This window comes from Lissotriton helveticus, chromosome 4_1, assembly GCF_964261635.1.
Source record: "Lissotriton helveticus chromosome 4_1, aLisHel1.1, whole genome shotgun sequence".
NCBI classification, from domain to species: domain Eukaryota; kingdom Metazoa; phylum Chordata; class Amphibia; order Caudata; family Salamandridae; genus Lissotriton; species Lissotriton helveticus.
In genome coordinates this window covers 868,974,911-869,002,267 of record NC_136063.1, presented here as the reverse complement: position 1 = coordinate 869,002,267, position 27,357 = coordinate 868,974,911, and the positions used below count along the sequence as shown (strand labels likewise).

Below are 27,357 nucleotides of genomic sequence, written 5' to 3'. Positions count from 1 at the left end.
CAAAAAAACAAGAAGTGTGCCAGGTCTTGCGGAGACTTATCGTCGCAGCCGCAAGCCGGCAACACTTGCCCACGATGAGATCCCCTAGGAACAGCCAACAGTAAATGAAACAGGTTTAACCTGAACCTTGTCAATAGAAAACGGTCATAACTAGATATTTGCCATGTTAGGTACGGTTCCAAAAGCAATGTACTTTTTATTAGTACGTGATTTCATACACTATCTTTTTTTAGTTCACATGACTCCCTATCCTGGTATCTAGAATCAATGAAAGCCTTCTTGACCGCAATAACATCCGATTTAGTAATGGATTCAGGAAATAAGAAAAGTTCAGGACGACCTAAATCAGTAAAGCACTTATACAAGTACTTTAACCAGGGAACCTTCATCCTGTTATCCCATGTAAGTGCTTCTCTTAATATAAGCTGGGTGAGTGGTATGTTGTCGTTTAGCCAGCAATTCATCCAACATAATAGGGGATTTGCTGCAATTTTGTCACATATAAAGGGGACCCCCAATTCCTCATGCACAGAGAAATTTGCCGTACCCCTGGGAACCCTTAATAATTGTTTTAGAAAGTTATTTTCAACTATCTCTAGGGCTTCCAGATGAACATATCCCCATATTTCACTACCGTAGCATGCTGTAGTAACACTTTTGGCCTGGTAAAGTTGGAGTAATGCAGCAACTGGACTGTTTCCCATTTTCCTGGAAAAGTCCATTATAGCCGCATTTGCCCTGATAACCTCTCCCTTCTTTTTTTGAATCACGGGTCCCCAATTTAATTGAGTGTCAAAAAGGACCCCAAGGTAAGAGAATGTGTTTGTTGCAGGGATTTGTACTCTATTTACATTTAAGCGATTTGGTTTTTTATTTCCTTGGCCAACCTTCATTATGTAGGATTTAGAATTATTAATACTTAAATCTCTGTATTTCATAAAAGAAAAAAAGGAGTCTAATAAAATTTGAAGTCCATTGGCGGTCCTAGATAAAAGGACTGCGTCATCCGCATATAGCAGAACCGGCAGTCCCTTTCGGCCAATGTACGGGTAGTCTGTATTAGTACTTAAAAGATGCTCTTCCAAATCATTTATGTAGAGGTTAAAAAGGAACGGGGCCAGGATGCATCCTTGTCGAACACCCCGATACACTCCAAAGTCTTTTGTCACATTTAGATCTTGTGTGTATCTGACATTCGCTTTAGTGTCAGAATGCATATCTTCTAGCAAATTAACTAGGTTCTGGTCCACACCCATTTTTGCCATGGCGCCCCAGAGCTTCCCGCGACTCACACAATCGAAAGCCGAGGAAAGATCCATGAACGCCATGTGGATCGTTCCCTGCCGGGCCTTAGTATACTTCCCAATGATAAGGTATAAGTTTAAACATTGAGAGATCGTAGAATGCCCAGGCCTAAATCCGTATTGGATTGGGGATATTATTTTGTTTTCCTCTGACCACCTGACCAATCTATTCAAAATTACTCCTCCCACGACTTTAACCACGGAGTTTATTAGTGATATTGGTCTATAGCATAGAGGACTATTACGGTCTCCTTTCTTGAATACGGGCACAATAGTAGATACCCCCCATGATTCTGGGCTTCCACATGACACAGCCGCATTAAGTACTGCTGTAAGGACCGGTGCCCAAAGTACTATACGAGATTTAAAAAGGTCAGGAGGAAGACCATCAGGACCTGGGGCCTTGTTGTTTGCTAGCCCTTCAATTCCCTTTATTACCTCATCAATTGAGAAGAGCAATACATTTTCACTACTTTCATTTAATCTGTATTCTGCCTGCGACTCATTATTTTTAAAAATTGAGCTGAAGTGGTTAATCCATTCTTCCTCTGGGATGTTCGTGCCCACATTGGAAATGCTAGTATGGTCAAATATAGGCTTATTAATAATCTCCCAGAACTTCGAGCTATTTTTCAAAGTCTCAGGGTCTAGCAAAGACTCCCATAGACTTTTTTTTACCGCTCGCTTGCGATTGGCACGTGACTTCTTATACCTAACCCGCAAGTCCCTGACAAGCATTAGGTCTCTAGGTTTTATTTTTAGGGCTTTTTTAAGTTCACGACTGGCCTTCGAACAATCACTGTCAAACCATTTTGGATTACTGTTTGGGTTGACTTTCCCTTTGGTAGGTACCGTTAAAATTGACTCCACCTTTTTGGCAATCTCCTTGAAAGATGCTAAGATTTGTAATGGCGGTGATACAGGAGATGTACATACTGACAGTTCATAGTTACACACATTATTAATAGAGGAGTAAAACTGTTCACAATCCACCATTGACCATTTTAAGCGTCGCTTACCGTTAATACATTTTATAAAACCTCGATCCTCACGGGGATTGCGTTTTTCAAATGTATTCTCACCCATTTTAATGCATATAGGGTTATGGTCGCTATAAATGCTCAGTTGAATCGAGAAATCCTCAACAATATTAACAAAGTCTGCCGATAGTAAAATATGGTCTATGTATGTCCCTGTCGCGTGACCTTTAAATGTGGGGGTTGGGAAAACAGTTAGCTCCGATACTATTGACATTGCTATAAAGAAATTATTTTCATTCAACAATTCGTTTAGTTCTGTTCCCCTCCGTGAGTGATCAAAATGAATTCCTTCCGTACTATTACAACCCATTTGACCAACAATTGTCATGCTAGGGTTCCCACATAAATGTGTGTTAAAATTACCTACTATTATCTTTTGACGAGGCAAAGAACCGACATTTGCCCTTAGGAATTCACGCAAAGACTCAATATTACAATCTCCGGACTGATTCACTGCGTTGTAAAAGTTGATCAGTACAAGTTTTGTTTTACCCCTCTTGAACTCTAAAACCTGAATATTACTGTTACCAGAATGGTGTTCAACTTTATGGCATACAAGTGTCAAGCTAACAAAAATTGCCAAACCCCCTTTTGCTCTTCCGCTAGCTGGTGGAACTGCAGGAATAATAAAACTCTGGTAGCCTTCAATATGTACATTTTTTCCTGCTACCCAAGTTTTTTGGAGACATATTATCGGTTATTCTTTGACAAAAGACAACCATGCTTTATCACTCAATTTGTCATGGAGTCCGGCTATATTCCACGATAATAACCTCTCCTTGCATTTTTGCAGTTCACATTGTGTTGTGTCAGCTTTCTCGTATACATCTAAACTAGTGGGTATTGGACCTGAGTTGTAACATACCCGTTCTTTCACAGAATTGGCCGTAGTATGTACTGGGAAGGGGACTGAATTTAAATCATTATGTGGTCTAGTTATATCAGTTAACTGATTCGCAACTCCCAACATCGCAACATTACTACCTTTCAATTCTGGGATTTGATTGTCATTTCCTAAACCTACGTCTTCTGACAGGCGATCATTGTAGTCAGGATTAAGAGGTGTGTCAGGTAGTCATTCCACCCCTTCCAGCCCACCCTCATCAAAAAAGACATCATACCTGTTGGAAATGGGGATGTTAAATCGGTTATTAAAGAGGCTAGGGTGTTGATGATCTTGTTGATGTGTCCGTATTGGACGTTCCCTTCTGTCCAAACTGTAACCCCAGTTATTAGTTGGTGCACCAAACCCCCAGCCATTAATTGTTTCTGGCCAAATTGGCCTGATATGGGTATGACTTGGCTTAGGGTATGTCATACTCCGTTGTTTTTTGCCAAAAAATTCTAGAGTGAGAGGAATGATGGTACCTCTCCTGCGCTGCGGCGGCAGGATGTTTGGTAGAATGTTTGGTAAAAAACATGTTATGAGGGATAGAATAGAAAGAATACTCTTGAACGGAGTGGTGAGCCAGTCTACAGGAATCTGAAAGAGCGTTATATTTTATAGCGTCCTTAAATGCTTTATGGGCTATTTGAGAGAGAAATCTTGTAGATGAATGGCGATCTAGAAAGGTGTCCATACGTTGGAAACAGTCTCCCCCTAAAATTAAATTTTCAGTAGAGTGTTGAGTGACCAGTTGTGAGATACGTTTCCAAAATAAAGGATCAGGGTTGGTAGGACCATAGACATTAAGTATCGTGAAAAGGAACCCATCAATATTAAGTTGTAGCAAAACCCAACAACCTTCCTTGTCATTTTCCTGGGATACAAGGGAAATATTTAAACCTTCATGACATAGAATGGCTGCCCAATTGTTATGTTGTGTAGCAGAGGAAATGAAAAGTTAGCCCACCCATTGTTTCTGAAGCTTGTTAACGTCTGTTTCAGTAAGATGTGTTTCTTGAACAAAGGCAAGCTGGCTGTGCGATCTAGAAAAGTGGGTCAAAACTCCTTGGTGTTTTATACAGTTTTTCAAACTTTTAACATTCCAGGTTGTGACTCTAAGAGGTATACAAGGAGAATTTATAGATGAACATTAAGCGAAGATATAGGCATGAGCATATTGTATGCAGTAAGTTTTGGCAGAAAATATAAATAAAAAGAATAAGAGCAGAGTGAGAAGAAAGAAAAGTTGAGGAGGAGCAAGAAACCCCCACAAAAACAAAGGAAACATAAAGGCAACACAGGAAGAAAAAACCCTAGTTGCAAAAATTACCTTACATGAAATAAATACATCCGAAGGGATGAGGAGAGTGTGGAGCACTTAAAGATGATGGAACCAGACTCAAATCCAGCAAACATGTAATGGAATACAGCGAACACCGAAGAAATCAGCAATTACAATTAGAGAGAGGAACAAAGGCATATAGTGGCTAAATGATATTGAAAAATATATTGGCAAAACTTGCCAAGGACTACGAGAGGTGGAATGCTGGTGGTACGGTACACACAATGAAAGGGCAAAACACATTAAGACAGGACATACACACCAGATAATACACTGGGGATGAAAAACAATGAAAATGATATTGGTTATGCAGAGTACACATACCAGGAATGACCAGTTCCTAAAGGGGAGAGAACATTATGTAATTCAGAAGTATAGAAGAAAAGGCATATATAACAATCAAGTTTTGCTGCAGCACAATTTCCATATCTTCAAGACAATGTTGACAAAGAAAGTACTGCAGTTTAGCTGGATCCTCAAAAGTATAAGAGTTCTCTTTAGAAATGATTTTGAAAAAGCATAGGTGAACAATGCCATATCTAATGGTCAGGGATTTGTGGGCGTAGTTCTAGGAAATGTTTTCTTCTTGCAGCCGTTGCATTAGAAACATCCTGCCAGAAATAGACCTTGTTACCAGATCATTTGAGTGGACCCACTTGTTTGGCTGCAGACATAATGGGCATTAAATCAATATGCTTTAGGAAAAGGATAATTGTGCCTTGAGATCTTTAATCTGAAGAGTTTGCAGATGCTTTAGGACCAATACCGTGGGCTCTTTGAATATTAGATAGGATGTGATCAGGTAACAATAGAAGGGATAACCCCTTGCAGAAAGGAAATCATGTTGAGCCCTTCTTAATTGTGAAGGATTCCATTGAGTCATAAGTTAGTTCTCCAATTTCGTTTTTTCAAGTTTCCACTAGTCTGTTTGAGCAACTCTATTTCCTTTGGTAGTTGAGATAGCACTGGAATTGAGTACTCCACTTCACTTATCCTTTGTTAAATAGCCATATGTGTAGATCATGTGTAGATAGAGGAATAAGTGATAGGCTGTCCCTGGTTGGTTTAAACAGAGTCAGTTGCAGGGAATTAAAGATTACTCGACTATGAATGGTTCAGAGGTGGGAATCCATTTTATTGGAATTTAGGGCCCTCATACACCTGAGTAGGTGTCATGCTTCGTCATTGGGTCGGCAACGCAATAACTGGCGGGCTCCCAATGAGGGGCACTTTGGTGGAGATCTTCTTTCAAATAGCCAGTTGGTGCCGTGGGGGTGAGGGGCCTGGTTAGTGTAAATGACAAAAAGTGTTGAATATGTGAGTTCAAATAGGATTGGGAGTACCAGCAACAAACATTTTAATCAGTGGGTCTGCTACTCTGAGTAAAAGAAAAACATGAGGCGCTGGGCTGGGATTATGTCTCAGATAAGGTGCTCTTTTGTGTGAAAGGTCAACATATTTCTCGCCTAATCAATATTCTGGGGCGATTCGTCTGGACCTAAAGAGTCTAGTAATCTATCTACGACAATGACAGTGATGTGGTAAAAACTCACACTTCTAGCCACCCAAACATCTATTGTGTTGAGTACATGGTAGTACTACCCTAATTAGGTTGTGTTTAATGCTTCATCAATACCTGGCCAGTCATACATAATGGGCTTCCTCATGTGGTTTGCATTATCCACAATATGCCCGGTGACCTACCCGCCGCTGACGGGTTTGGAACCCGGCAGCGGTGGGTATGTCACAATAGTGAGCTTTGCTGCCTGCAGCTTGCCTTGTTCCTTCAGAGGCCTGCCCTGCTGATTGAGCCCTACCTCTTCACCTGAACCCAGGACAACCAGAATGACTCCAAGGTCTAGTTTGCTGGCTTCCTGTTCATAGCCATAGGGACATAACAGGCTCCCATCATCTTGAACCCACACCTGGACCCGGCCTGTTTGAACCCTGAATTCTAAATAGTTCCCCTCCAGTACCGGGCACTTGGTTGTGGTGTTAAAGGTGCCCAGAAAGCCAACATTCAAATCTTGGGACTAGGAGAATTATGGGCTAAATACTGCTCTAAAAACATCACCAGTTGGCCCGACTTAGTGGTAGCTTCCAATACGTTCTTGAGCTCAGTAGCAAATCCTGTTCAGCTGTACTTAGCAAAAGGGGAATCCGGCCACATAGAAATCTGGTTCGCTACAGCCTCCTGCCTTGTTCCACTGGAGATTTGTGACCTCCAAAAAAGATTTGGGGCCAGATGCTTCAAAAAAAGTTTTACGATTTCCTAATTGCGAATCTTTCTGATTCCCAATTTGGGGATTGCAAAATGGCATGCATGAAAGTGTGCAGTACACTTTCTGCGATTCCTAAGGAGTCGCAAATGACCTATCTCATGAATATTAATGGGGTAGGTCGCAATTTGCGACCCCCTAGGAATCGCAAAAACCACAGGGATGGTGGCCTGCTGAGATCAGCAGACCACTATGTCTGTGATTGCTTTTAAATAAAGCAATAATTTATTTTGTAAAGTAGCCTGTTTTCCTCAAAGGAAAACGAAATGCTTTACAAAAAGAAAAATGAAAAGTTTTCTTTTCATTTTTTAAGTTCAGACAGTGGTCCGTCGGACCACTGCCTGCTCTTAAAAATGGTTCTATAAACATTCACATAGGGTGAGGGGTCCCTTGGGGACCCCTTCCCTTTTGCAAATGTCTTACCACCTACTTGAAGTAGGTGGTAAAATGTGAATGGTTTGCGACTGAATTCACGGTCACAAAATATTCATGCATACTGTTAGTATTTGCTTCTATGTGAGCCTTAGAAAGGTAGTGCCGTGAGATCGCCAATGCACGTTCCAGCACAGCACACGTTTTGTTTATGGCAGGCTCACTGCCATGAAAACTGTAACAGTGAGTAAACTTGCGATATCTGTGGTGCTGCCACATTGGCATCACCAGCATATTGTGTGCCTCAGACCACTGCAAGTTTGGCTGGGTTGGTGAATCCCTGGCAGTAGCAGTGGTCCTATGACAGTCCGACTGCCCAATTCGTAATACGGCAGTTGGACCATTGGTGCAGTGATCGCAGTTAGCCATATTTTTCAACTTTGTCCAAGTCTCTTGTGACTTAATGTCCATGGTTGGTGCTTTGGTCTTTTAGGCGCTAGATTTTACTAAAACTTTAAAAATTCCTAATTCCGATTTTACTGATTGGCCTTTAGCCATTTTGCTGTCAAATAATTTATGAAAATGTATTAAGTACTAACTGTCTAAGTTAAGCCTTTACACTTTTGTGCCCACCTACTAGAGGGTTCATTTAGTTTTTTTGCTGTGCTCCTCAACAGAGATTGTGGCTGCAGCTTGTATAGAAGTCACCCTACCTTCAACCAACAACCCAATTTCTCACAGGAACTTTTAACAATCCTTGATACTCCAGCATTTGTTGACTGTCCTTGGGTTTATGAAAAGTTTCTCATTTCATCTCAATCAGTTGGCTATCCACAGAATGCAAGCGTATATAGCACATAAGCCAGAAGTCCCTTTGATTCTTTTTAAAGATGTACATAAAGCAGCATTCTGACCTGACATGCTTTGTGTCAGCGTAACTTTTAATGTTTATTGTGATGAATCTACCCCATTTAGTGTGGGCTTCATCATTCTGTTGGGATATGTTTCTTCTGCCTCATTTTCTTCTAAAATGATATCACTTAGATAGGGAGCACATGGCTGATGGGAAATGCTAATACTGTCTCTGCTTCTTTCCTTGTACATGCTCAGGCTGTAAACTATGAGAGCAAGAGGAAATACAATGTTAGAGTGAAAGCCATAAACAGACATACTGATGAGCGGTATCCATTTGAAGACATCGCCACTGTCAAGATAAGCGTGGACGACGCTGACGAGCCGCCCTTCTTCATAGCGCCTGAATATATGATGGAGATCCGTGAAGGTGCAATCCCGGGCTCGTATGTCGGAGCTGTGTCTGCCAGAGATCAGGATAACGCCAACAGCCCTATCAGGTAATGTAATCAAAGACCCTGCTGTGCAAAGATTTTTTTCTTCACATTTATTTTCTTGATTTTCAGCATTACAGGGAAAAGTTCAAGTTATACATCCAGACAACCTAACAGTAATCCCAGTAGCTAAGGAAAACTGCCTCATCGTTACCTCCAATAACATTTTCCACTTCAGTCAATCAACAGTGGCTGCCAGTACTGCCCGTCAACAACACTGCAGAGACTAACAATTATTCTTAGTATCCTCCTCTTGGTCCCCAGCAACACACTCCAGAGTTTCTAACATCCCCTTTTTCAATGTGAGTTTGTTCAACTCGGTAGTAAAATAAGCACTGAAGTGCCCTTGGGGAGATGCTTCAACAGGAAACCCCATCATACCTCAAAGAACATGTGAAGCAGTGAAATCCCTCTGTCCCTCTAGGTTGCTAATGAGTTTGAGGATTGACCACATTTTGAGATGCTGAGGGGGCTTAGGTTTCTTTCACTGAAATGGAAATAAAAGCTTCGCTTCCCCTAGGTGCTCCAGGGTCCATACCAGTCCATTAAGGGACAATTGTACCTCCATCCTGAAAAAATGGAGTGTACGGCAGCTTCACCAGACTACCAAGGAGTGTAATGCCAATCATTAACTATTTTGTAATTAATTCTTTAGGATTTCTTAAACTGTGGGAGGTTTTATGTACTTCCATACTTAAGGTGTCCCAGTCTCAAGGGAATGTCAGTGCTCCAAGACATCTCTTCCATCTTTTCATGTGTGGTCATTCCCTAAGTAGGTAAGCCTCAATCAATAACGCACATAATTTGGAGATTATTCTTTTTATCCTTATCAATTTCTCATTTGGATTTTCAAGTGTGTGCTGCTGTTTTTGTGATGCAGTCTATATGTGTCTTCTAGGAAAATGCCATTTTACATTGCTCAGATTTAATGGGATAGCCTTGGAAGAGGGGAGATTTCACTTGGCAGCCATCTTATCTCCAGTGGTCAAAAGGCCTGGGAGTAATGCAGAAGTAAAATCCTAACGTATCAGTGGGGAAGGAAATGTAGTGAAATCGAGAACCAGAGTTACAAAAGATTGTGCTTTGAGTTTTTGTCAATTGTTTAATTCAGACCCAGCGTACAATTCAGGTTAGCATTTATAGACCAGAATAAATGTCAAATTGTTTGGGTTTGTAACCAAAAGTAACATAATGCAGCGCAATGCACTGCCTTGCATTACTTTTCATCAAGAAGGCCTTTGATGGATGGTGAATGCACAGTCCCATGCATCCTCCCATGGATTTTGACGCAGATCCATATCTACAAAGACTTATATACATGGATTTGAACCAAAAACCTGCCCCTCTGTGAGACTGGTGAAACAAGGAGAAATATAATTTTTCCTTGTTTCTTCCTCTACAGCACACATACATAGAGGAATTTGCCTTTCAGCACATTTTTTGTGGAGGAAGGGAGCCCTTTCCGCACAAATCCATATTGACTACAACATAGACAACCTTGCACTATGGCACAAGGGTGGGAATCAGCACTGCACCACTTCTTTGTAGGTATGGCGCAGTTCTGCACTCTTTAGTTGATGCAACGCAATGCATCAACTTTGCTGTACTGGGTTGCGTTAAAGTTTCGTAAATCTGAGCACTAGTTTTTCTGACACCATGTCTTACTTTCTAATAGCGGTGTTGACCAGGATGGAGAGTTATGTTTTTATGGGTGTCCTGTTTCTCTTTAGTCACATGATGTCCCACAAAACAATTTGCTTGTAAATGTGCTAATAATTGAAGATAGAGGTCACGTGGAGTATAAAGTAATAATAATGATAATAATCCATATTTGTAAAGCGCAAACCTATCACCCTTCAAGGTTTCAAGGCGCTGGGGGCTATCAGGGAGATTAAGTGAGCTATTGCCCAGATGTTGAGCTGAGCTGTCACCGGGAATCGAACCGTGAGCCTGTGCTCCTGAGTCAGCCACTCTGGCCGCCGCACCACACCTCTCTTACTCAATCAGAGATTTCAAGACCAGTGGTAATAGCCAGCAAAGATCTGCCTTCTGGTTATTCCCTTATTCGCTTTCCTTATTTGAAGCTGGTAATGCCTTTACTGTTAAAGTAACATTTTGAAAGTTGCAAGGCTTCAAAATCAGTGGGTGCGCAAGTTTAGCAAGGGTGCTTTACTGAGTACTCTCAGTCCCTCTTGTCACTAGGCAGTGCATGGCACATGGGCCTCTGAATATTGTGTGTCCCTGAAAATGAGACATTCGAAACTGTAAACACGTGGGCCTCATTTATGAGAAAGTCACGCTGTGCAGCAAGTCACCCCCCGTTACGCGTGCCCTTGGAAGGTGTGAGATTTTGACACATCCCGAGGTTTACAAGTTCTTGTAGATCTTGGGATGCGTCAAAACCCATGGGAGTTGCATGGCAGAGTAACTCAATGCAGTGATTTACGCTGCGTTGTGTTACTCCAGATTTTTTAAGCCACTCAGAGCGTGGCTTTGCATGACTTAAAAAATATCACTTAGTGGTTTGCGTCACGCATGTACCATATTGATTGGTGCAAACAATGTGCAAACCTCACATAAATAAGCCCATTATATCTGATAGACTGTGGAGTAAAATGTACCTGCACTCACAGAGCCTCTTTATTTTGGGATGTGCATTGTTATGTAGGGTGCTCTTTAGTTGTAGATTCAAGAATTATAAAGACAACTTCAAAAAGTTTGTTGCATTCAGGAAACTAACACTTACAGCTGCAATGAACACAATACAGGCTCAACCGTACTTCAACCCTAGGCAAGTTGATACTATTGAGACAGGCTTTGCTGGCTCAATGTTACCCTAAGGTACGATGACTTCAGAGAGAGATTGATATTTCCTCAGTAAAGTATGTGCTGGACCCCTCTTTTGATTTTTGTTGGCTTTCATTGCTCTCTGTATGCGCCCAGTTTATGGGTACGTGTGCCTAACATTATTCAATGTCTTTTCTCCATTTCAAAACAGAGTACACAACATGCATCAGTTTACCCTAGAAGCTAGTCTCATTTACCCAATGATGTTAGTATCTCTATAAATAGCCCAACTACTTCCATATAGGAAACATTATGATTTTGTTATTGCACAAACTCAGATCCATATAGGAAACATTATGATTTTGTTATTGCACAAACTCAGATCCATATAGGAAACATTATGATTTTGTTATTGCACCAACTCAGATTCATCTAGTATGCAAATCCAAAAAAATCACAAATTGTATACCACAACTAGTCTCTGCCAGATAAAAGACTACAATTCTCCATATAAAATATATATTTTAAATTACAGAAGACTTTGGTATTTCATGGTTCTTCTCTGGTCTTGTTGATCAAGGTGATATGTATATTAATATTGAACATATTTTAGAGCGCTCGAAAGCCCTAAATTATTCTGATTTCTTTTTTCTGTCTCACAACATTTGTCCCTCTATGCCCTTTCTTGACATCTACATTTTTGTTTAAAAAGTCTTAATTCCGTTGAACACCAGGGGCAGTGGACTTACTTCTTACCTTTTTACATATCTTGGGGGAACAGTTAAGGCAACTACAGCATTAATCAATCCCTATAAATTGATACTGCCTTATCCGGGTCTGGGTGTACCAAAGGCTGAGTATTCTTTTTCAATGCTTTGATTTTGAGACAATGTGGTGAACTCATACCTGGATTAACTTTTTGTAGGGCTTTTAGAGTAAACAATATAGCTTTTTGATCCAACTACATTAATGGTAAAAAAGAGACTTACGGGCACATTAGGATGGCGGGCGGACTTTGTCAGCCCGCCATCCCGTCATGAAAAGGGACCGCCCGCCATAAGGGCGGGGGTCCAGTGGGTGCCATTAGGATGCGCTCGCCACAGTGGCGGGTGCATCCTTCATTCCTAACATTGTGGTGGGCGGTGCACTCAGCACCGCCCGCCACAATGCCAGGAAGGCATGTTGTGCATGGAACTGCAGCAGGGTACCACTCTCCATGTGCACCCCTCACCCCCCGAAGTCCCTGGGGGCCCACAACGGGCCCCCCAAGCAGACTCCGCATGCCTTTCCGTGGCAGCATTGACGCCACAGAAAGGCAAGTTCAAGCCCACATAGTAATAAGGCTGGCAGTGTCTGTCAGACACCGCAACCATATTGAACCCCTTTCCGCCCGGTCGACATGTTGAGCGGGCAGAAAAGCGGCAGACGGTCTGTCCGTCCACCGCTGAACCCCCCAGCCATTGTGATATGGTGGGGGGGTCTTTTCTGCGGGGATGGCGGGCCACTGCGGCGGGAGCATCCTGCATTCCTAACATTGTGGCTTGCACCGCCCGCCACAATGACAGAAAGGCATGTTGTGCACTTCCATGAACAACATGGCAGGCATGTAGCATCACATAGAGACGTATTCTGTCTGACATTGTTGTTAGCACAGGGAGTGCAGCCATTCTTTAGAAGCAAAAATAGTAGTAGGATGGCAGCAAAGAGAGCGAGAAATATGGGCACTGTTTCTGTTATTCCATAGATGATCGAATAAATTAAGTCTGGTATTATACCAAAAAACAATTTGAAAGAGTGTGAGAAGGCCAGGGGAGACCGTGTCAAAAAAAAGTGTGCCAGACCTTGAGTGTGAGATTTGTTGAAATTTGTGTAGCAATGTACAAAGTGTAGTGGGAGGTTCGTATTTAAAAGGGACTATATTTTACTTGAAGTTCGTGTTATCTGCAGTCGATAAATTTATTTTTCAGAAGTGAGGGACACTTCTGTTTTGAACAAAAGGTGTTTCAGTTTGATTAGTTTAATGAAATCTGTTTTCAAAGTAGATTTTAAACGTCAAGTTGAAGTTTGGGAGTTGTTTTGTGTGGGTGGGAATAGACATTGCCACAGGAAGTTATTCAGTTTGAAACAGTACGGACAGATGGTATGCCAGCTCATATTCTGTAGGAGTGCATGTTATTGAGAAGCAGATAACTACTGTTAGAAGGCTGTGTGAATGTTGGGCTGATTGTGAGAGTTGGCGTGGTTTTAAGAAAGCACGCAAAATTGGGGTCTGTAATCTTAGAAGCGTCGTGCAGTTGGACATTCTTGGATACTAATGAATGAGTGCCATTGTGGCCGCACTTTTCACCTGTGAGAAAAAGTTCTGAATCCTCTTTATGACAGCGATATGTAAATGGGAGAAACCACTGCTCGTGAATAAATGCGATACCTTATATAATGACATGCAACCAAACAAACAAACATGTACACCTAGCAGACACAACGACAGTACGTACTGTGGGAACCGTGGCTAGCCATGTATTCAAACAAAATATGGCATGGCACCTCTGCCACAGAATGCAGAATGCGGGGAGAGATAGGAGAAAAGTATGTGCGAAGGTGAGAAGTGATTCTCTATTATAAAAGTATACAATGCAAAGTGTTGAGGGGATGTGCCGGACAAACTTGACTATGCAGAGCACAGACATGTACATGTGAACATACACTTATGGTCTATTGAGTGAAGTAGACAGAGGACGCAACAATGATAGTACAGTCAGTAGGGAAGATTACGAAAACATAGCGTGTAGGTGCCCCTTCCCTCCCCAATTCTTTAGCGTAGTGGGCTGGCTCGGCGTACGCAAGGGTAGCATAGGGGTATGAATAAAAGGCACATTTTTGTGGGTGTGGTTTTGCTCAGGAATGTTGAATGTATCTGCTAGATCTGCGCAGCTTACACCGCCATGAAGTTGAACCCGTGAACGAAGGTGGGTGCGTGAATGATGCTTTCAGCCTGCTGGTATCCAGAAATTGTCATGGCCGTTGCGACGCACATATGCCCCACAGTTCACCTTTCGCTACCGCATTATGTGAAAGAGGGCCCACCACTTGCCGACGAAAGCTCCTGGGCCGAGGTCTGCGAGGTCGGAAGGGTCCTGAGTTTAACGCTGGTTACCCGGACACAGGTACACAGCGCCCAGCCTGAGGCCCAGCACTGTGGAGTGCTCTCTATGCTACTAATACTGTAGTCCAACAGGTACCAACAGTGAAACAGTGTTTTGATACCATAGTGGACGAAGTTAAAACTGTATCTGAGACTGGAGATGAAGGTACTCCCGTCGACCAGGTGCAACCAACTCTAGGTCTCAACAGTGGAATGGTGTCTTGATCCCACAATGGATGGTGTTAGAACTGCATCTGAGAGTGGAGATGAAGGTACTCCCTTCGACCAGGTGCAACCAACTCTAGATCCCAACAGTGGAACGGTGTCTTGATCCCACAATGGATGGTGTTAGAACTGCATCTGAGAGTGGAGATGAAGATACTCCCTTCGACCAGGTGCAACCAACTCTAGATCCCAACAGTGGAACGGTGTCTTGATCCCACAATGGACGATGTCCGATATTACCTCCTGCTTGCTTTTCACAGCACTCCCTCCATTGAGGTGCATCACACTCTGTACTTCGGTAGTTAACCGCTGCACATGATTATTGGGCTTGGCTGATGGCAGTCGCTGGACTACACCACGGTACAGCAGGTCCGAACAGTGAAACGGGGTCTTGATTCTCTGATTGAGGATGTCAGAAGTTAAAGTCTGTGATAATTTTTGCGTACCCCCTCTGACCAGGTGCAACCAACTGTAGGTCCCAACAGTGCAACGGTGTCTTGATCCCACAATGGACGTGTTAGAACTTCACCTGAGAGTGGAGATGAAGGTACTCCGTTTGACGAGGTGCAACCTACTCCAGGTCACAACAGTGGAATGGCATCTTGATCCCACAATGGAAGATGTCCAATATTACTTGTTGCTTGGTTTTCATAGAACTCCCCCCGTTGAGGTGCATCAGACTCTGTGCTTGCCTAGCTACCTTTTGCACATGATTATTGGGCTTGGTTGACTGTAGTCGCTGGACTACACTGTAGTAGAGCAGGTCTGAACAGTGAAACAGGGTCTTGATTCTATGATTGAGGATGTCAGAAGTTAAAGTCTGTGATAATTTCTGTGTACCCCCTCTGATGAGGTGCAACCAACTGTAGGTCCCGGCAGTGGAACGGTGTCTTGTTCCCCCAATGTACGATGTTATAACTAGGCCTGGGCGGTAAATTCTGTTCTTTTTTTATTATTTTTTATTTTTGTTTAATTTCCCCCGGTGCTGGCCCTCTCTGTTGGGGGCCGTGGGGGGTCCCCAATCCCCCCACTGTCCCCATCGGCTCCCCGCATCCAGCGGGACCCACCATTGCTTTTCCCCCTGTGGAAAAGCAATCTGCTTTGCTATTTGAAGGGAGAGCAGGTTTGCCTGCTCTCTCTTCCAAATAGCAAAGCAGTTTGCAATGACAGGGTGGGAGCCACAAGGCTCCCACCCTGGCATTGCGAACGGCAGTGTCCCGGGGGTGGGCACCCTGGGACCCTGCAGGAGCTGGCCCTGGGGGTGGCGGTCCCCAGGGCCTCGACAAGGCTCCAGGAGTCCGGGGGGTGGTGGTCCACGAGGCTGGGGGGTCGGTCACGGACCCCCCAATTTGAATATTTAGTGCCCCAGGGAGGTGGCGGTCCCCAGGGAATGTGGCGGTCCACGGGAACGTGGGGGGGCCTTGAGCCCCCACCATTCATGGATATATATATATATATATATGTACATTTAAACATGAATTTTCTCAAAAACTACAGAGCGGATTTACACCATATAACCAGAAGGCACGAGTCTGAACCAAGGACATCCACTTTGCCAAATTTGGTGTAATTCCGTTCAGCCATTCGGGCTGTAGCCGCGATGAACGGTACCTATGGAAAATTGCATGCAGAAAACACGTTTTGGGAGCCCCCTTTTTTCTCAGCCCCCGCTTCACGAATCACCCCAAGACTTTCAGGATAGGAGCGAACCGGAGCGCCCCACCAATTTTGCGAAGATTCGTCAACCGGCGCCAAAGTTAATCCAAATAGAATGTTGCGGATTTCCTATGGAAAATAGGTCCCAACTATAACTACCTACTGGCGACTGCCAGTAGGTAATATATATATATATATATAGTGAAAAAATATTTAAAGCAATAATGTACACTACAACTACCATAATGCCCTCCTAAAAAAGAATAGGAAATTACGTCAAGAAAAGTTTAAATCTGTGATGTGGGAAGGAGGGCGTTACCGTGAGCAAGGTTTCAGTAGAGACCGAAACGTTGGAGGTTTGTTTGCTTAAGGAAATTGGTTAAATAAATATCTGTACGACAGAAAGCAAAACGGAGTGCAACCTAACTTATTCCGCGTTAAGGAAGTGTGCGCAATATATATATATATATATATATATATATATATATATATATATATATATATATATATATATATATATATATAACTTTGGAAGGAATGCAAGTTGGTGCTTTGCAGGGAGCGACCTGCTTGACCCTCAAATCGACAGCTGTAAAGCATGGCATGCGCCCGCTCAGACTCTGCTTCAACCCACTTGGGATTTTCACTTGTCTTTATGCCGAAAGAAATGTGCGCACCCACATGGGATTAATTTGGCACTACAATATCCATAAGGCCAAGCACTGGACACGCCCACTGAGGCAGGTATGAATAACTTAATTCAGTGCGCTACGAACTATGCTGCCATTTCTGTAATAGACTTTCGCCACTGACGAAGGGATTCTACATTCCCGAAACGCGTTTGCGCTTTTATTTGGAAGTGCTTTCTGGGCTAGGAGCCTGCCGGCAAGCTGTCGATAAATAAAGAGTGTGCTGATGCAATTCCTCGTGGCTTCCACTTAATGGGGTTCCTGTTTTGGTTGGATTTGTAACGGCCCACCAGGTCGTGAGAGGAAGCCCTCTGCTGTTTGCAGGTCCGCTCTGAAGCTACCTGATCTTCGGAACTTTGGAAGGAATGCAAGTTGGTGCTTTGCAGGGAGCGACCTGCTTGACCCTCAAATCGACAGCTGTAAAGCATGGCATGCGCCCGCTCAGACTCTGCTTCAACCCACTTGGGATTTTCACTTGTCTTTATGCCGAAAGAAATGTGCGCACCCACATGGGATTAATTTGGCACTACAATATCCATAAGGCCAAGCACCGGACACGCCCACTGAGGCAGGTATGAATAAATTAATTCAGTGCGCTACGAACTATGCTGCCATTTCTGTAATAGACTTTCGCCACTGACGAAGGGATTCTACATTCCCGAAACGCGTTTGGCGCTTTTATTTGGAAGTGCTTTCTGGGCTAGGAGCCTGCTGGCAAGCTGTCGATAAATAAAGAGTGTGCTGATGCAATTCCTCGTGGCTTCCACTTAATGGGGTTCCTGTTTTGGTTGGATTTGTAACGGCCCACCCGGTCGTGAGAGGAAGCCCTCTGCTGTTTGCAGGTCCGCTCTGAAGCTACCTGATCTTCGGAACTTTGGAAGGAATGCAAGTTGGTGCTTTGCAGGGAGCGACCTGCTTGACCCTCAAATCGACAGCTGTAAAGCATGGCATGCGCCCGCTCAGACTCTGCTTCCACCCACTTGGGATTTTCACTTGTCTTTATGCCGAAAGAAATGTGCGCACCCACATGGGATTAATTTGGCACTACAATATCCATAAGGCCAAGCACTGGACACGCCCACTGAGGCAGGTATGAATAAATTAATTCAGTGCGCTACGAACTATGCTGCCATTTCTGTAATAGACTTTCGCCACTGACGAAGGGATTCTACATTCCCGAAACGCGTTTGGCGCTTTTATTTGGAAGTGCTTTCTGGGCTAGGAGCCTGCCGGCAAGCTGTCGATAAATAAAGAGTGTGCTGATGCAATTCCTCGTGGCTTCCACTTAATGGGGTTCCTGTTTTGGTTGGATATATATATTATATATATATATATATATATATATATATATATATATATATATATATTCACTGAAAAAACCATAGGTTATAGACCATATATAGTTAGGAATTAGCATTTACAAAACCTTGAAAATTCACTGAAAAAACCATAGGTTATAGACCATATATAGTTAGGAATTAGCATTTAAAAAACCTTATTTTACTCACACAAAACCATTGAAATTCCATATATAGTTAGTTGCACTAACTATATATCGCGCACCCGCAATCCACTGCTGATGATGTCACATATTACATCATTCATGACATGGTCAGTGACATCACTGATGACATCACTGATGACATCTCAAATGACATCACTGATGACATCACTGATGACATCTCAAATGACATCACTGATGACTACATCCAGTGACTGTATAATTCTGTAAAGTTAAAATATGTCTTACATATTGAAGAATGAGTGGATGTATAAGTGTCTGGACGAAGGATTTAGTAGGTGCATGACTGAATGTATGAGTGAGTGATTAAATGTGTCTCACTGAGTGCATGGGTTAGTGACTAAACTGTCTTAATTTGTGCATCATTATGTCTGTTGTTCTGTAAACTGCTGCATGTGTTGATCAGTAGCTATATGAGTAACTATATGGGTTATTGATTGATTGCCCAAGTATTTGTATGGGAGACTGAGTGTGTGTGTGGCTAGCTGGGAGGTGTGTGACTCTGTGCAGATCAATCTGTACTTGTATCAATGATTGTATAAGAAAGTAAGTATGTGTTAGTACATGTTTGAAAATGTAAGGTGCTCTATGTTTAACTGTATAGACAAGAAAATGGAAGTCTCATTGATTCTTTACAGGACTGACTAGGTGTGTAAGTAACTCCATGGATGAGTGGCAGACTGTGAGTGTCTGTATAGGTGTATGAGTGCATATGATAGTGTTGGAAAGATGAGTGATTGTATGTATGAATGATTATATGGGTGAATGAGTGAAGGTGTGTGTAGACGTAGCAATCAGTGAGTGCGTATGTAGTAACTAGTATTGGTGTGTCAATGGTTTCAAAAATTATACTCTTTTTAACACTGGGTGAAACAGAGGTTATATTAAAATGTGAGGAGATGCATTGTATTGTCACATGAATGATATCATCAGTGATGTGGTCATTGATGTCAAATGAGATGTCATCAGTGATGTCATCAGTGATGTCATTTGAGATGTCATCAGTGATGTCATCAGTGATGTCACTGACCATGTCATGAATGATGTAATATGTGACATCATCAGCAGTGGATTGCGGGTGCGCGATATATAGTTAGTGCAACTAACTATATATGGAATTTCAATGGTTTTGTGTGAGTAAAATAAGGTTTTTTAAATGCTAATTCCTAACTATATATGGTCTATAACCTATGGTTTTTTCAGTGAATTTTCAAGGTTTTGTAAATGCTAATTCCTAACTATATATGGTCTATAACCTATGGTTTTTTCAGTGAATTTCAATGGTTTTTTAATAGCAAATATCATAAGCTGTCGAATGTCAAGTACGTGGTAAGTAAAAACATTTTCGTGTTTATGCACACTGATCTGCTTTGAATGCTGCCCCCCACCCCTCATTTCTATTAGGAGTACTCTCTCTTTGCAGATAGTGAAGGGTAGTTAACGCAGCCCTTTGCCCCCTTTGTAATCCGTCGTGCCTGCTTCTCTCTCCATTTGATTGATTGTTCTCTTTGGTTCATTCTCTATTTACAAACAAGCACAGAGTCAAAATACTCTGTTTAGTCTTTGCAGATAGCGAAAAACCGTGTAAAAAAACAAAAGGAATCGAGCAAAATCAGTAGGCCACTAATGGGATCTCTTTTTGACCTCGCTAAAATAGAAACATTAGGAACAACCTGTTGAAAATAGCAATGCGTATGTACATAAGCGGCGTTCATTTGTGTTCACAGTACCCCTTGTTGATTGTTTGAATCGAGCATTGAATTGTTCGAAGTTGGTTCTCTTAAGGATCTTCTCTGCCTGCAAACGAGGAAGAATAGGAATATTCTCTCTCCCTTTGCAGATAGTGAAGGGTAGGTAACGCAAGCCTTTAACACGTCGTACCTATTTCATTCCTCATTGATTGATTGATTGTCCGAACATTGACTGTTTGGGAATTAGTTCTTTTTGGAGGTATTCCCTGTTTGCAAATAAACGTAGGAAAATCTTTGCAAGTAGTGAAAGGGTACGTAATGCGGACCTTTCTCCCCCGTTGTAATCTGTCATGCCTATCTACTCCCCACTGATTGATGCACCTGTTTCACCCGGACCATTTACTAGACATACGTCATCTGGCCCGACCAGAGAGCACCCCTAGTGAAAAGGACATATGCAATAATAACGAAGTGATCACTGTATCCTGTTAACAGAAACTTTAGCATGAAACAACCTGGAAAGAAAAGAATAGGAAAACGAAAATCAGTAGGCCACTGATGAACATGAACTTTTATTAAACAACGAACAAAGAAACGATAACATAACGTAATGATAAAACCTATTAATGTCCTAGAAACAAGAAAACGTTAAAATATGCCAGTGGTGAGAGACCAGAAAAACAGTAAGAGAAACCAAATCACCCCTCGCTGTCCCACCGCCTGCCACGCCAAAAAAATCGATAGACTAGGGAAAATGCAAGTCAGTAGAACATCCGCCCCCACTCTGGAAACTTCCAAGGTGGGGCAGGGTTGCGGCTACGCCCAGCCGGGAGCAGCCCATATAAGGCGGGTCCTGCTGCCACGCCTCGGCCAGGAGATCCTAACGTAGGGTGTAGCCGGAGGAGAGGCCGAGACCAACGGGACCCGGCCAGGGGATTGCCTTTACAACGCTGAACAGTTGCAGGGGGGGGGAATGTCTCCTCGACCCTCCCCTCTCTCTCCCAGTCCGGCCGCGGTGGCCCTTGAGAGTTGCAGGTAGTCCCGCCACATGCTCTTCCGGTCCGGCCACCAACGGTCGGGGGGCCGAGGCCGACGGAATCCGGCTGCAGCCGATAAACCAAGAAACCCGTTCATGGGGCCAGAGCCAGGGGCGTCCGGCCGACATCTACCGGAAGCCCGGCCCGAAGACGGACGGGACACTTCTTCTTTCTTGTATAATTGCTGCAACAACCCTGGGGGGGGATGTCTTGCACATGCCTCCGACCCCCCCCCCTCGTCCTCATCGCCTGGTCCGGCCATAACAAATCTCAAGCGAGACGCCGTGGGGTGCACTGGGAGGGAGAGACGGTGCGAACAGGCCTCTCCCGCCTCCCCAGTGGAGGCTTCCCAGCTGCACCCTCAGCGCTCCAGGCGCCCGGAAAAGAGTTCTTCCACTGTGGCCATGCTGCAACGTCTCGCCCGGCAGGGTGGAGCCCGTCCGCTCATTTGACCCCGCGATCGCCAGTAGCTACCGAACTCTCAAAATGGCGGTCGACCTGGCAAGAGCGGGCCCAGCATAAAGAAATGGCCCGGTCACTGGTTGACTCCACCACCGTAGTCCTCCACGACCTTGAAGATTCTAGAGGAGCCGCGGGAGTCTCCGACCCCCGATGGGGAATGACTGCCATGATCACCCGTGGAGTGACGAAACTGTATCCGTGGGACGTCGGCGCCAGCCTCACTTTGAATTACTAGAATCCTGCAGACCTCACTTCCGGTGAAAGCACAGGGTGACCCGGTAGGAAAAATTGTTGCACCCCCTCCCCTTTTTGACTGATAGTTCAAACCACCGATCCTTTCCTTTGCCCTTTTAACGGAACTTTGGACTGCCTCCCCCTCTTTTACATTTTCTAGAGAAAACAAAACATTAACCACTACATTAGCATAGCAGTTGACACCAGAACTGTTTTCAAATTGAAAACCAACAACATCTTCAACAGAATCCTTTTTGTTTCTGCTGTGACCCTGCTCCAGCACAGGCATTGTCCCCAGCAGTAATTCTGCAATGCCGGTAAGAATAGCTGTGGTGCCTACTGGACTCACTCACCCCCGCGGCGCCCCACGCCGTTATTTGCTGGGCGGCAACTTGCTAGACATCACTTTCGTGCCATCTAGATTTCAGCGCGTTCTGCTGCCTTGGAACTATTCGCACAACAGACCGCTACTGACAAGAATATTTCATTATTGGTGCTGTCAATTTCAATAAATCTATTGGATAATTCAAAAGAAATTGCCACGGTCTCTTCGTTGTTTAAATGTTTTTACTGTTTTTGTTTTGTTGTATATATTTATATGTTATTAAAGTTTTATATTCCTACTACTTTGTTGGAGTGCTATATATTTTTTATGTGACACATAATTGTAAAAACTTTGATGTACAAAGAGTCATTCCTGGAATCTTCCGCTTCAGGCTCGGTCCCCTCCCCAATCACAATACAGGATAGTTTTCAGATAGTAGGAACACGTGTGGTGTGACGGATCTCATCGGGTGTGGGCCTTGATCTACTATAACTCCTTTGAAGAGGGGTGATTCTTTACAGCTGGGGCCATAAACTACATCTGCAGGGCTAGCTGATAGCCTGGACAATCGGACACAGAGGAAGAGGAGTGTCAGAGGGTGCGGTAGTGAATAGGGCGAAAGGGAGGTGTCGGGCGGGCACAGTGTGATTCTCAGGGAAGAGCAGCGCAGATGGGGGGAGGTTTATTGCCCATGCATAAGACAGAGAGCGGGGGTGACCAGTGCCTGGGGAAGATGCTTGCGAGGGTGAGGAGCCATGCTACGAATCGACAGCGTGCAGAGAGTGGGTCTGGTCAAGACATCTAAAATGGCTGCCGTGCACGACAAAAGTGTGGCATTTCAAAAAAGGCAAGATGGCGCAGACAATGTTTTTCAACACTTCCTCATTTCCTTCGAATCGAACGTTAACAGACGTTGGGGCATATTACCAAAGTTAAGCGATATTTATCGCTAACGATGCTTACCAACGAATTTTTTACCGCTAAGCATCGTCAGAAATTATCGAAGATAAACCTTGCTATTATCAAGGTTTATCACAAATGCGATAATAAACGGCCGCAATGCATGAATATCGCTAAAAACTCAGCGATATTCATGCATTACCGAGCTAATGCTCTTAGCCATGTTATCCACCTCGCATTGGATAACATGGCTAAGAACTGCTCAGGGCAGGTGTTACTTTTTGGAGATATTCGCGCTTAGCGCGAATATCTCCAAAAGTTGGTAATAGGAGATAGATATCTTGCATGTTGTAATGCAAGTTATTGTGGTATATGGAACTCATACCATAATCTCTCAGGAAAGCAGAAACTGATCCTTTTGGGACCGCCTAAAAAGGCCTAGGGGGTGAGGAGTACTCTACTTTGCCCCCTTTTCACGTTCCGAACTATTTTATTTTACTCTCTTCTGTAATTACACAAAATACCAGCGATAAGATGCATCGGAGACACACAGTGAGAGAAAGGAGGCCGGAGATGAAGAAGACATGTCAAATACACATTGGAGATAATATAGTGGCAGAAGGGAAGTAAATATGAGTAAACTTACCATGTAACATAAAAATGTTGCACTCTATACTATAAGTCTCATTTTATACTACAATCACTTCGCTACAACCTCATAAATTAAAAATAAAAATGAATAATGTCTCAAACAATTTTTGATTTCTAAATATAAATTTATTCTTCAGAATTTTCTAAATTTGAAAGAACTAGTAACATGTCCTCATCAGCAATGTCCTCATTAAAAGTCTCCAATGATGATTCTTGTAACTCTATGGTCTCCAAACACTCGATAAATTCGCCATCAAGAGATTGATCAAAAAAATCATTCAAGTCATCTCCTCCTTGTGACAATATTTCATTATTGGTGCTGTCAATTTCAATCAATGTAGTGGAATCATTCAAGTCATCTCCTCGTGACAATATTTCATTATTGGTGCTCTCAATTTCAATCAATGTAGTGGAATCATTCAAGTCATCTCCTCCTTGTGACAATATTTCATTATTGGTGCTGTCCATTTCAATCAATCTAATGGAATCATACAAGCCATCTCCTCCTTGTGACAATATTTCATTATTGGTGCTCTCAATTTCAATCAATGTAGTGGAATCATTCAAGTCATCTCCTTGTGACAATATTTCATTCTTGGTGCTGTCCATTTCAATCAATCTAATGGAATCATACAAGTCATGTCCTCCTTGTGACAATATTTCATTATTGGTGCTCTCAATTTCAATCAATGTGTTGGACAATTCAAAAGAAATTGCCACGGTCTCTTCATTGTGAGCCATTTTATTTTGAAATTGCTTGCTGTAAATTGCAGAAAAAAATAATCACTTTCATTTATCGTTTTTAGTAATACATAATATAAAACTAACTTTATCAAGTATTTAGTATAACAGAAGGACTGCAAATAAATAACAGAAAACATTTTTCAAATTATCTTCAAGTGTACAACATAGTTCCCCTTACAAATTAACAACTCACCTTTTTAAAAGTAGCAGAAGTGTTAGTACTGTGTAAATCAAACACCAGAAATTCACCACCAAAAATTCCTCACAAATGTACCTCAGACAGTAGTATCACAAAATGGCTGTGGTTTCCTCTCATTTGACATATATACATAACCAATTAACTTTCATCACACACAAATACAAAACCAAAGTAACATTTTAATTGGTTCTAAATTTCAACACTTTCAAATGTGTTTTCCCCATGCAATTTTCCATAGGACATTTACATACGTCTACAGCCTGAATGGCTGAACGGAATTACACCAAACTTGGCAAAATGGTACATCAAACCTAAGAGGTCAGGAAGGATCTACTATGCCCCCTTATGGTCATTTCCCCCTTCGCTTTGGCCTCCTCTTGTCTCTCAATCCTACCGAGAGACAAGATGGCGGCCGCTACGGACTGTTTGGAATGTTGACAGACGCCGGAGAACCAATCAGCTTCGCAAAGCTCCGTAACGCGAAAAGTACGCGAAGCGGAGCGCTGTTACAGATATATATCTTTTTTTGAACGTTAATTTCTCAAAATCCACTGGAGCACATATATTGAGACCTAGCAAAGGCACATCGGGCTACCAGTCCCTAATATTTTACCAAGTTTCGTGCAAATCCATTCAGCCGTTCGATTATTATTATTATTATTTTTTTTTGCCCCGCGGGGCCCTTTTAAAACCTCCACATCAAACCTAGGGGGTCAGCGAGGATCTACTATTCCCCCTTATGGTCATTTGCCCCTTCGCTTTCGCCTCCTCTTGTCTCTCGATCCTACCGAGAGACAAGATGGCGGCCGCTACGGACTGTTTGGAATGTTGACAGACGCCGGAGAACCAATCAGCTTCGCTTCACAAAGCTCCGTTGCGCGAAAAGTACGCGTCCTGGGACGCTGCCCGGTCCGCTGTTACAGATATATATCTTTTTTTAAACGTTAATTTCTCAAAATCCACTGGAGCACATATATTGAGACCTACAAAAGGCACATCGGGCTACCAGTCCCTACAATTTTGCCAAGTTTCGTGCAAATCCATTCAGCCGTTCGGGCTAAAAGTGAGGCCAACCGCCCTATGGAAAACTCAATGTTAAAAACACGTTTTGGGACCCCCCTTTTTTCTCGACCCCCCCTGGACGAAACCCCCCCAATTTTCAGGGGCTGCTCAGAAACAAAATGTGCCATTTTCCTGAAAATTTCAGCCAATTCCGTCCACAAACGCCAAAGTTATTAGACATAGAATTTTCAAAAATCCCATAGAGAAAAAATCCTAACTATATATACCTACTGGCGACCGCCAGTAGGTAATATATATATATATATATATATATATATATATATATATATATATATTGCGCACACTTCCTTAACGCGGAATAAGTTAGGTTGCACTCCGTTTTGCTTTCTGTCGTACAGATATTTATTTAACCAATTTCCTTAAGCAAACAAACCTCCAACGTTTCGGTCTCTACTGAAACCTTGCTCACGGTAACGCCCTCCTTCCCACATCACAGATTTAAACTTTTCTTGACGTAATTTCCTATTCTTTTTTAGGAGGGCATTATGGTAGTTGTAGTGTACATTATTGCTTTAAATATTTTTTCACTATATACATATACATGATGTTATTAATTCACACCTTATTCATTCTAAATTCATATTTTTTATCCAATACATCATTTTTTTGCTTTCAGTCCGTTTTTTTTAAATATTATAACAAAAACCATATCATACATGTATATCATCCTCTAGTGGATTATCTAACACATGACTTATCAAAAATTAATTTCCTCCAGTGGAAAATTACTACAGGTAATGGATAATTTATCATCGGTTTTGTATCATATTATAATCATTTTTAGTTTTTTGTTAAATTTTTGGTGTACAGGTGTAAAGTGAGAAATTTCTAAAAAGTTCCTTAAAAGAGTTAAAACTTTGTTTTAGTTCCAAACACTAATTAAAGGGGGCGTTACCTTGAGCAAGGTTTCAGTAGAGACCGAAAGGTTGGTGGTTTGTTTGCTTAAGGAAATTGTTTAAATAAATATCTGCACGACAGAAAGCAAAACGGAGTGCGACCTAATTTATTCCTCGTTTGGGAAGTGTGCGCAAAATTGAAAGTAACCAGGCTTGGTTACGAGGTAACGCACCACTCACAGAGCGCCATGCCAGCAAAGAATCCGTTTGTATAAAGATTAAAGAAGCTGACATGGGCGAACACCGGTAAAAAGGAAAAACTCGGAACACCCACACCGTGAACTGACAGAGACGGGCGCGTCATTCCGAAACCGGAGGGTGAAGAAATGTTATGGAGCTCATTACTGTTGAAGGTAAGCGGCTGCAGATTTTGTGGGCTTGTAGAATGAAAAGCATCATCGTGAAGAGAGGTCACGAACCGGTTGAGTGCGTAGAATTTGGCAAAATGGTAAAGTCTGATTCGTAGATCACGCTTTTGCTCAAATTGTGTAAATCCCTCCAGTAGTTCCTGCGAAAATCAGTTAGACGTCTGTCAAGATTCCAAT

The 27,357-nt window shown here is 42.7% G+C and overlaps 1 protein-coding gene across 1 annotated transcript in view; it reads left to right on the top strand.

The window, feature by feature from the left end:
* The window catches only part of CDH19 (cadherin 19), a 1,180,733-nt gene that overhangs the window by 774,238 nt on the left and 379,138 nt on the right, over window positions 1–27,357 (top strand). The window contains exon 7 of the mRNA XM_078687509.1: window positions 8,334–8,575. Within this exon, the coding sequence (XP_078543635.1) occupies window positions 8,334–8,575 (242 nt within the window). The remainder of the gene's footprint in view (window positions 1–8,333; window positions 8,576–27,357) is intronic.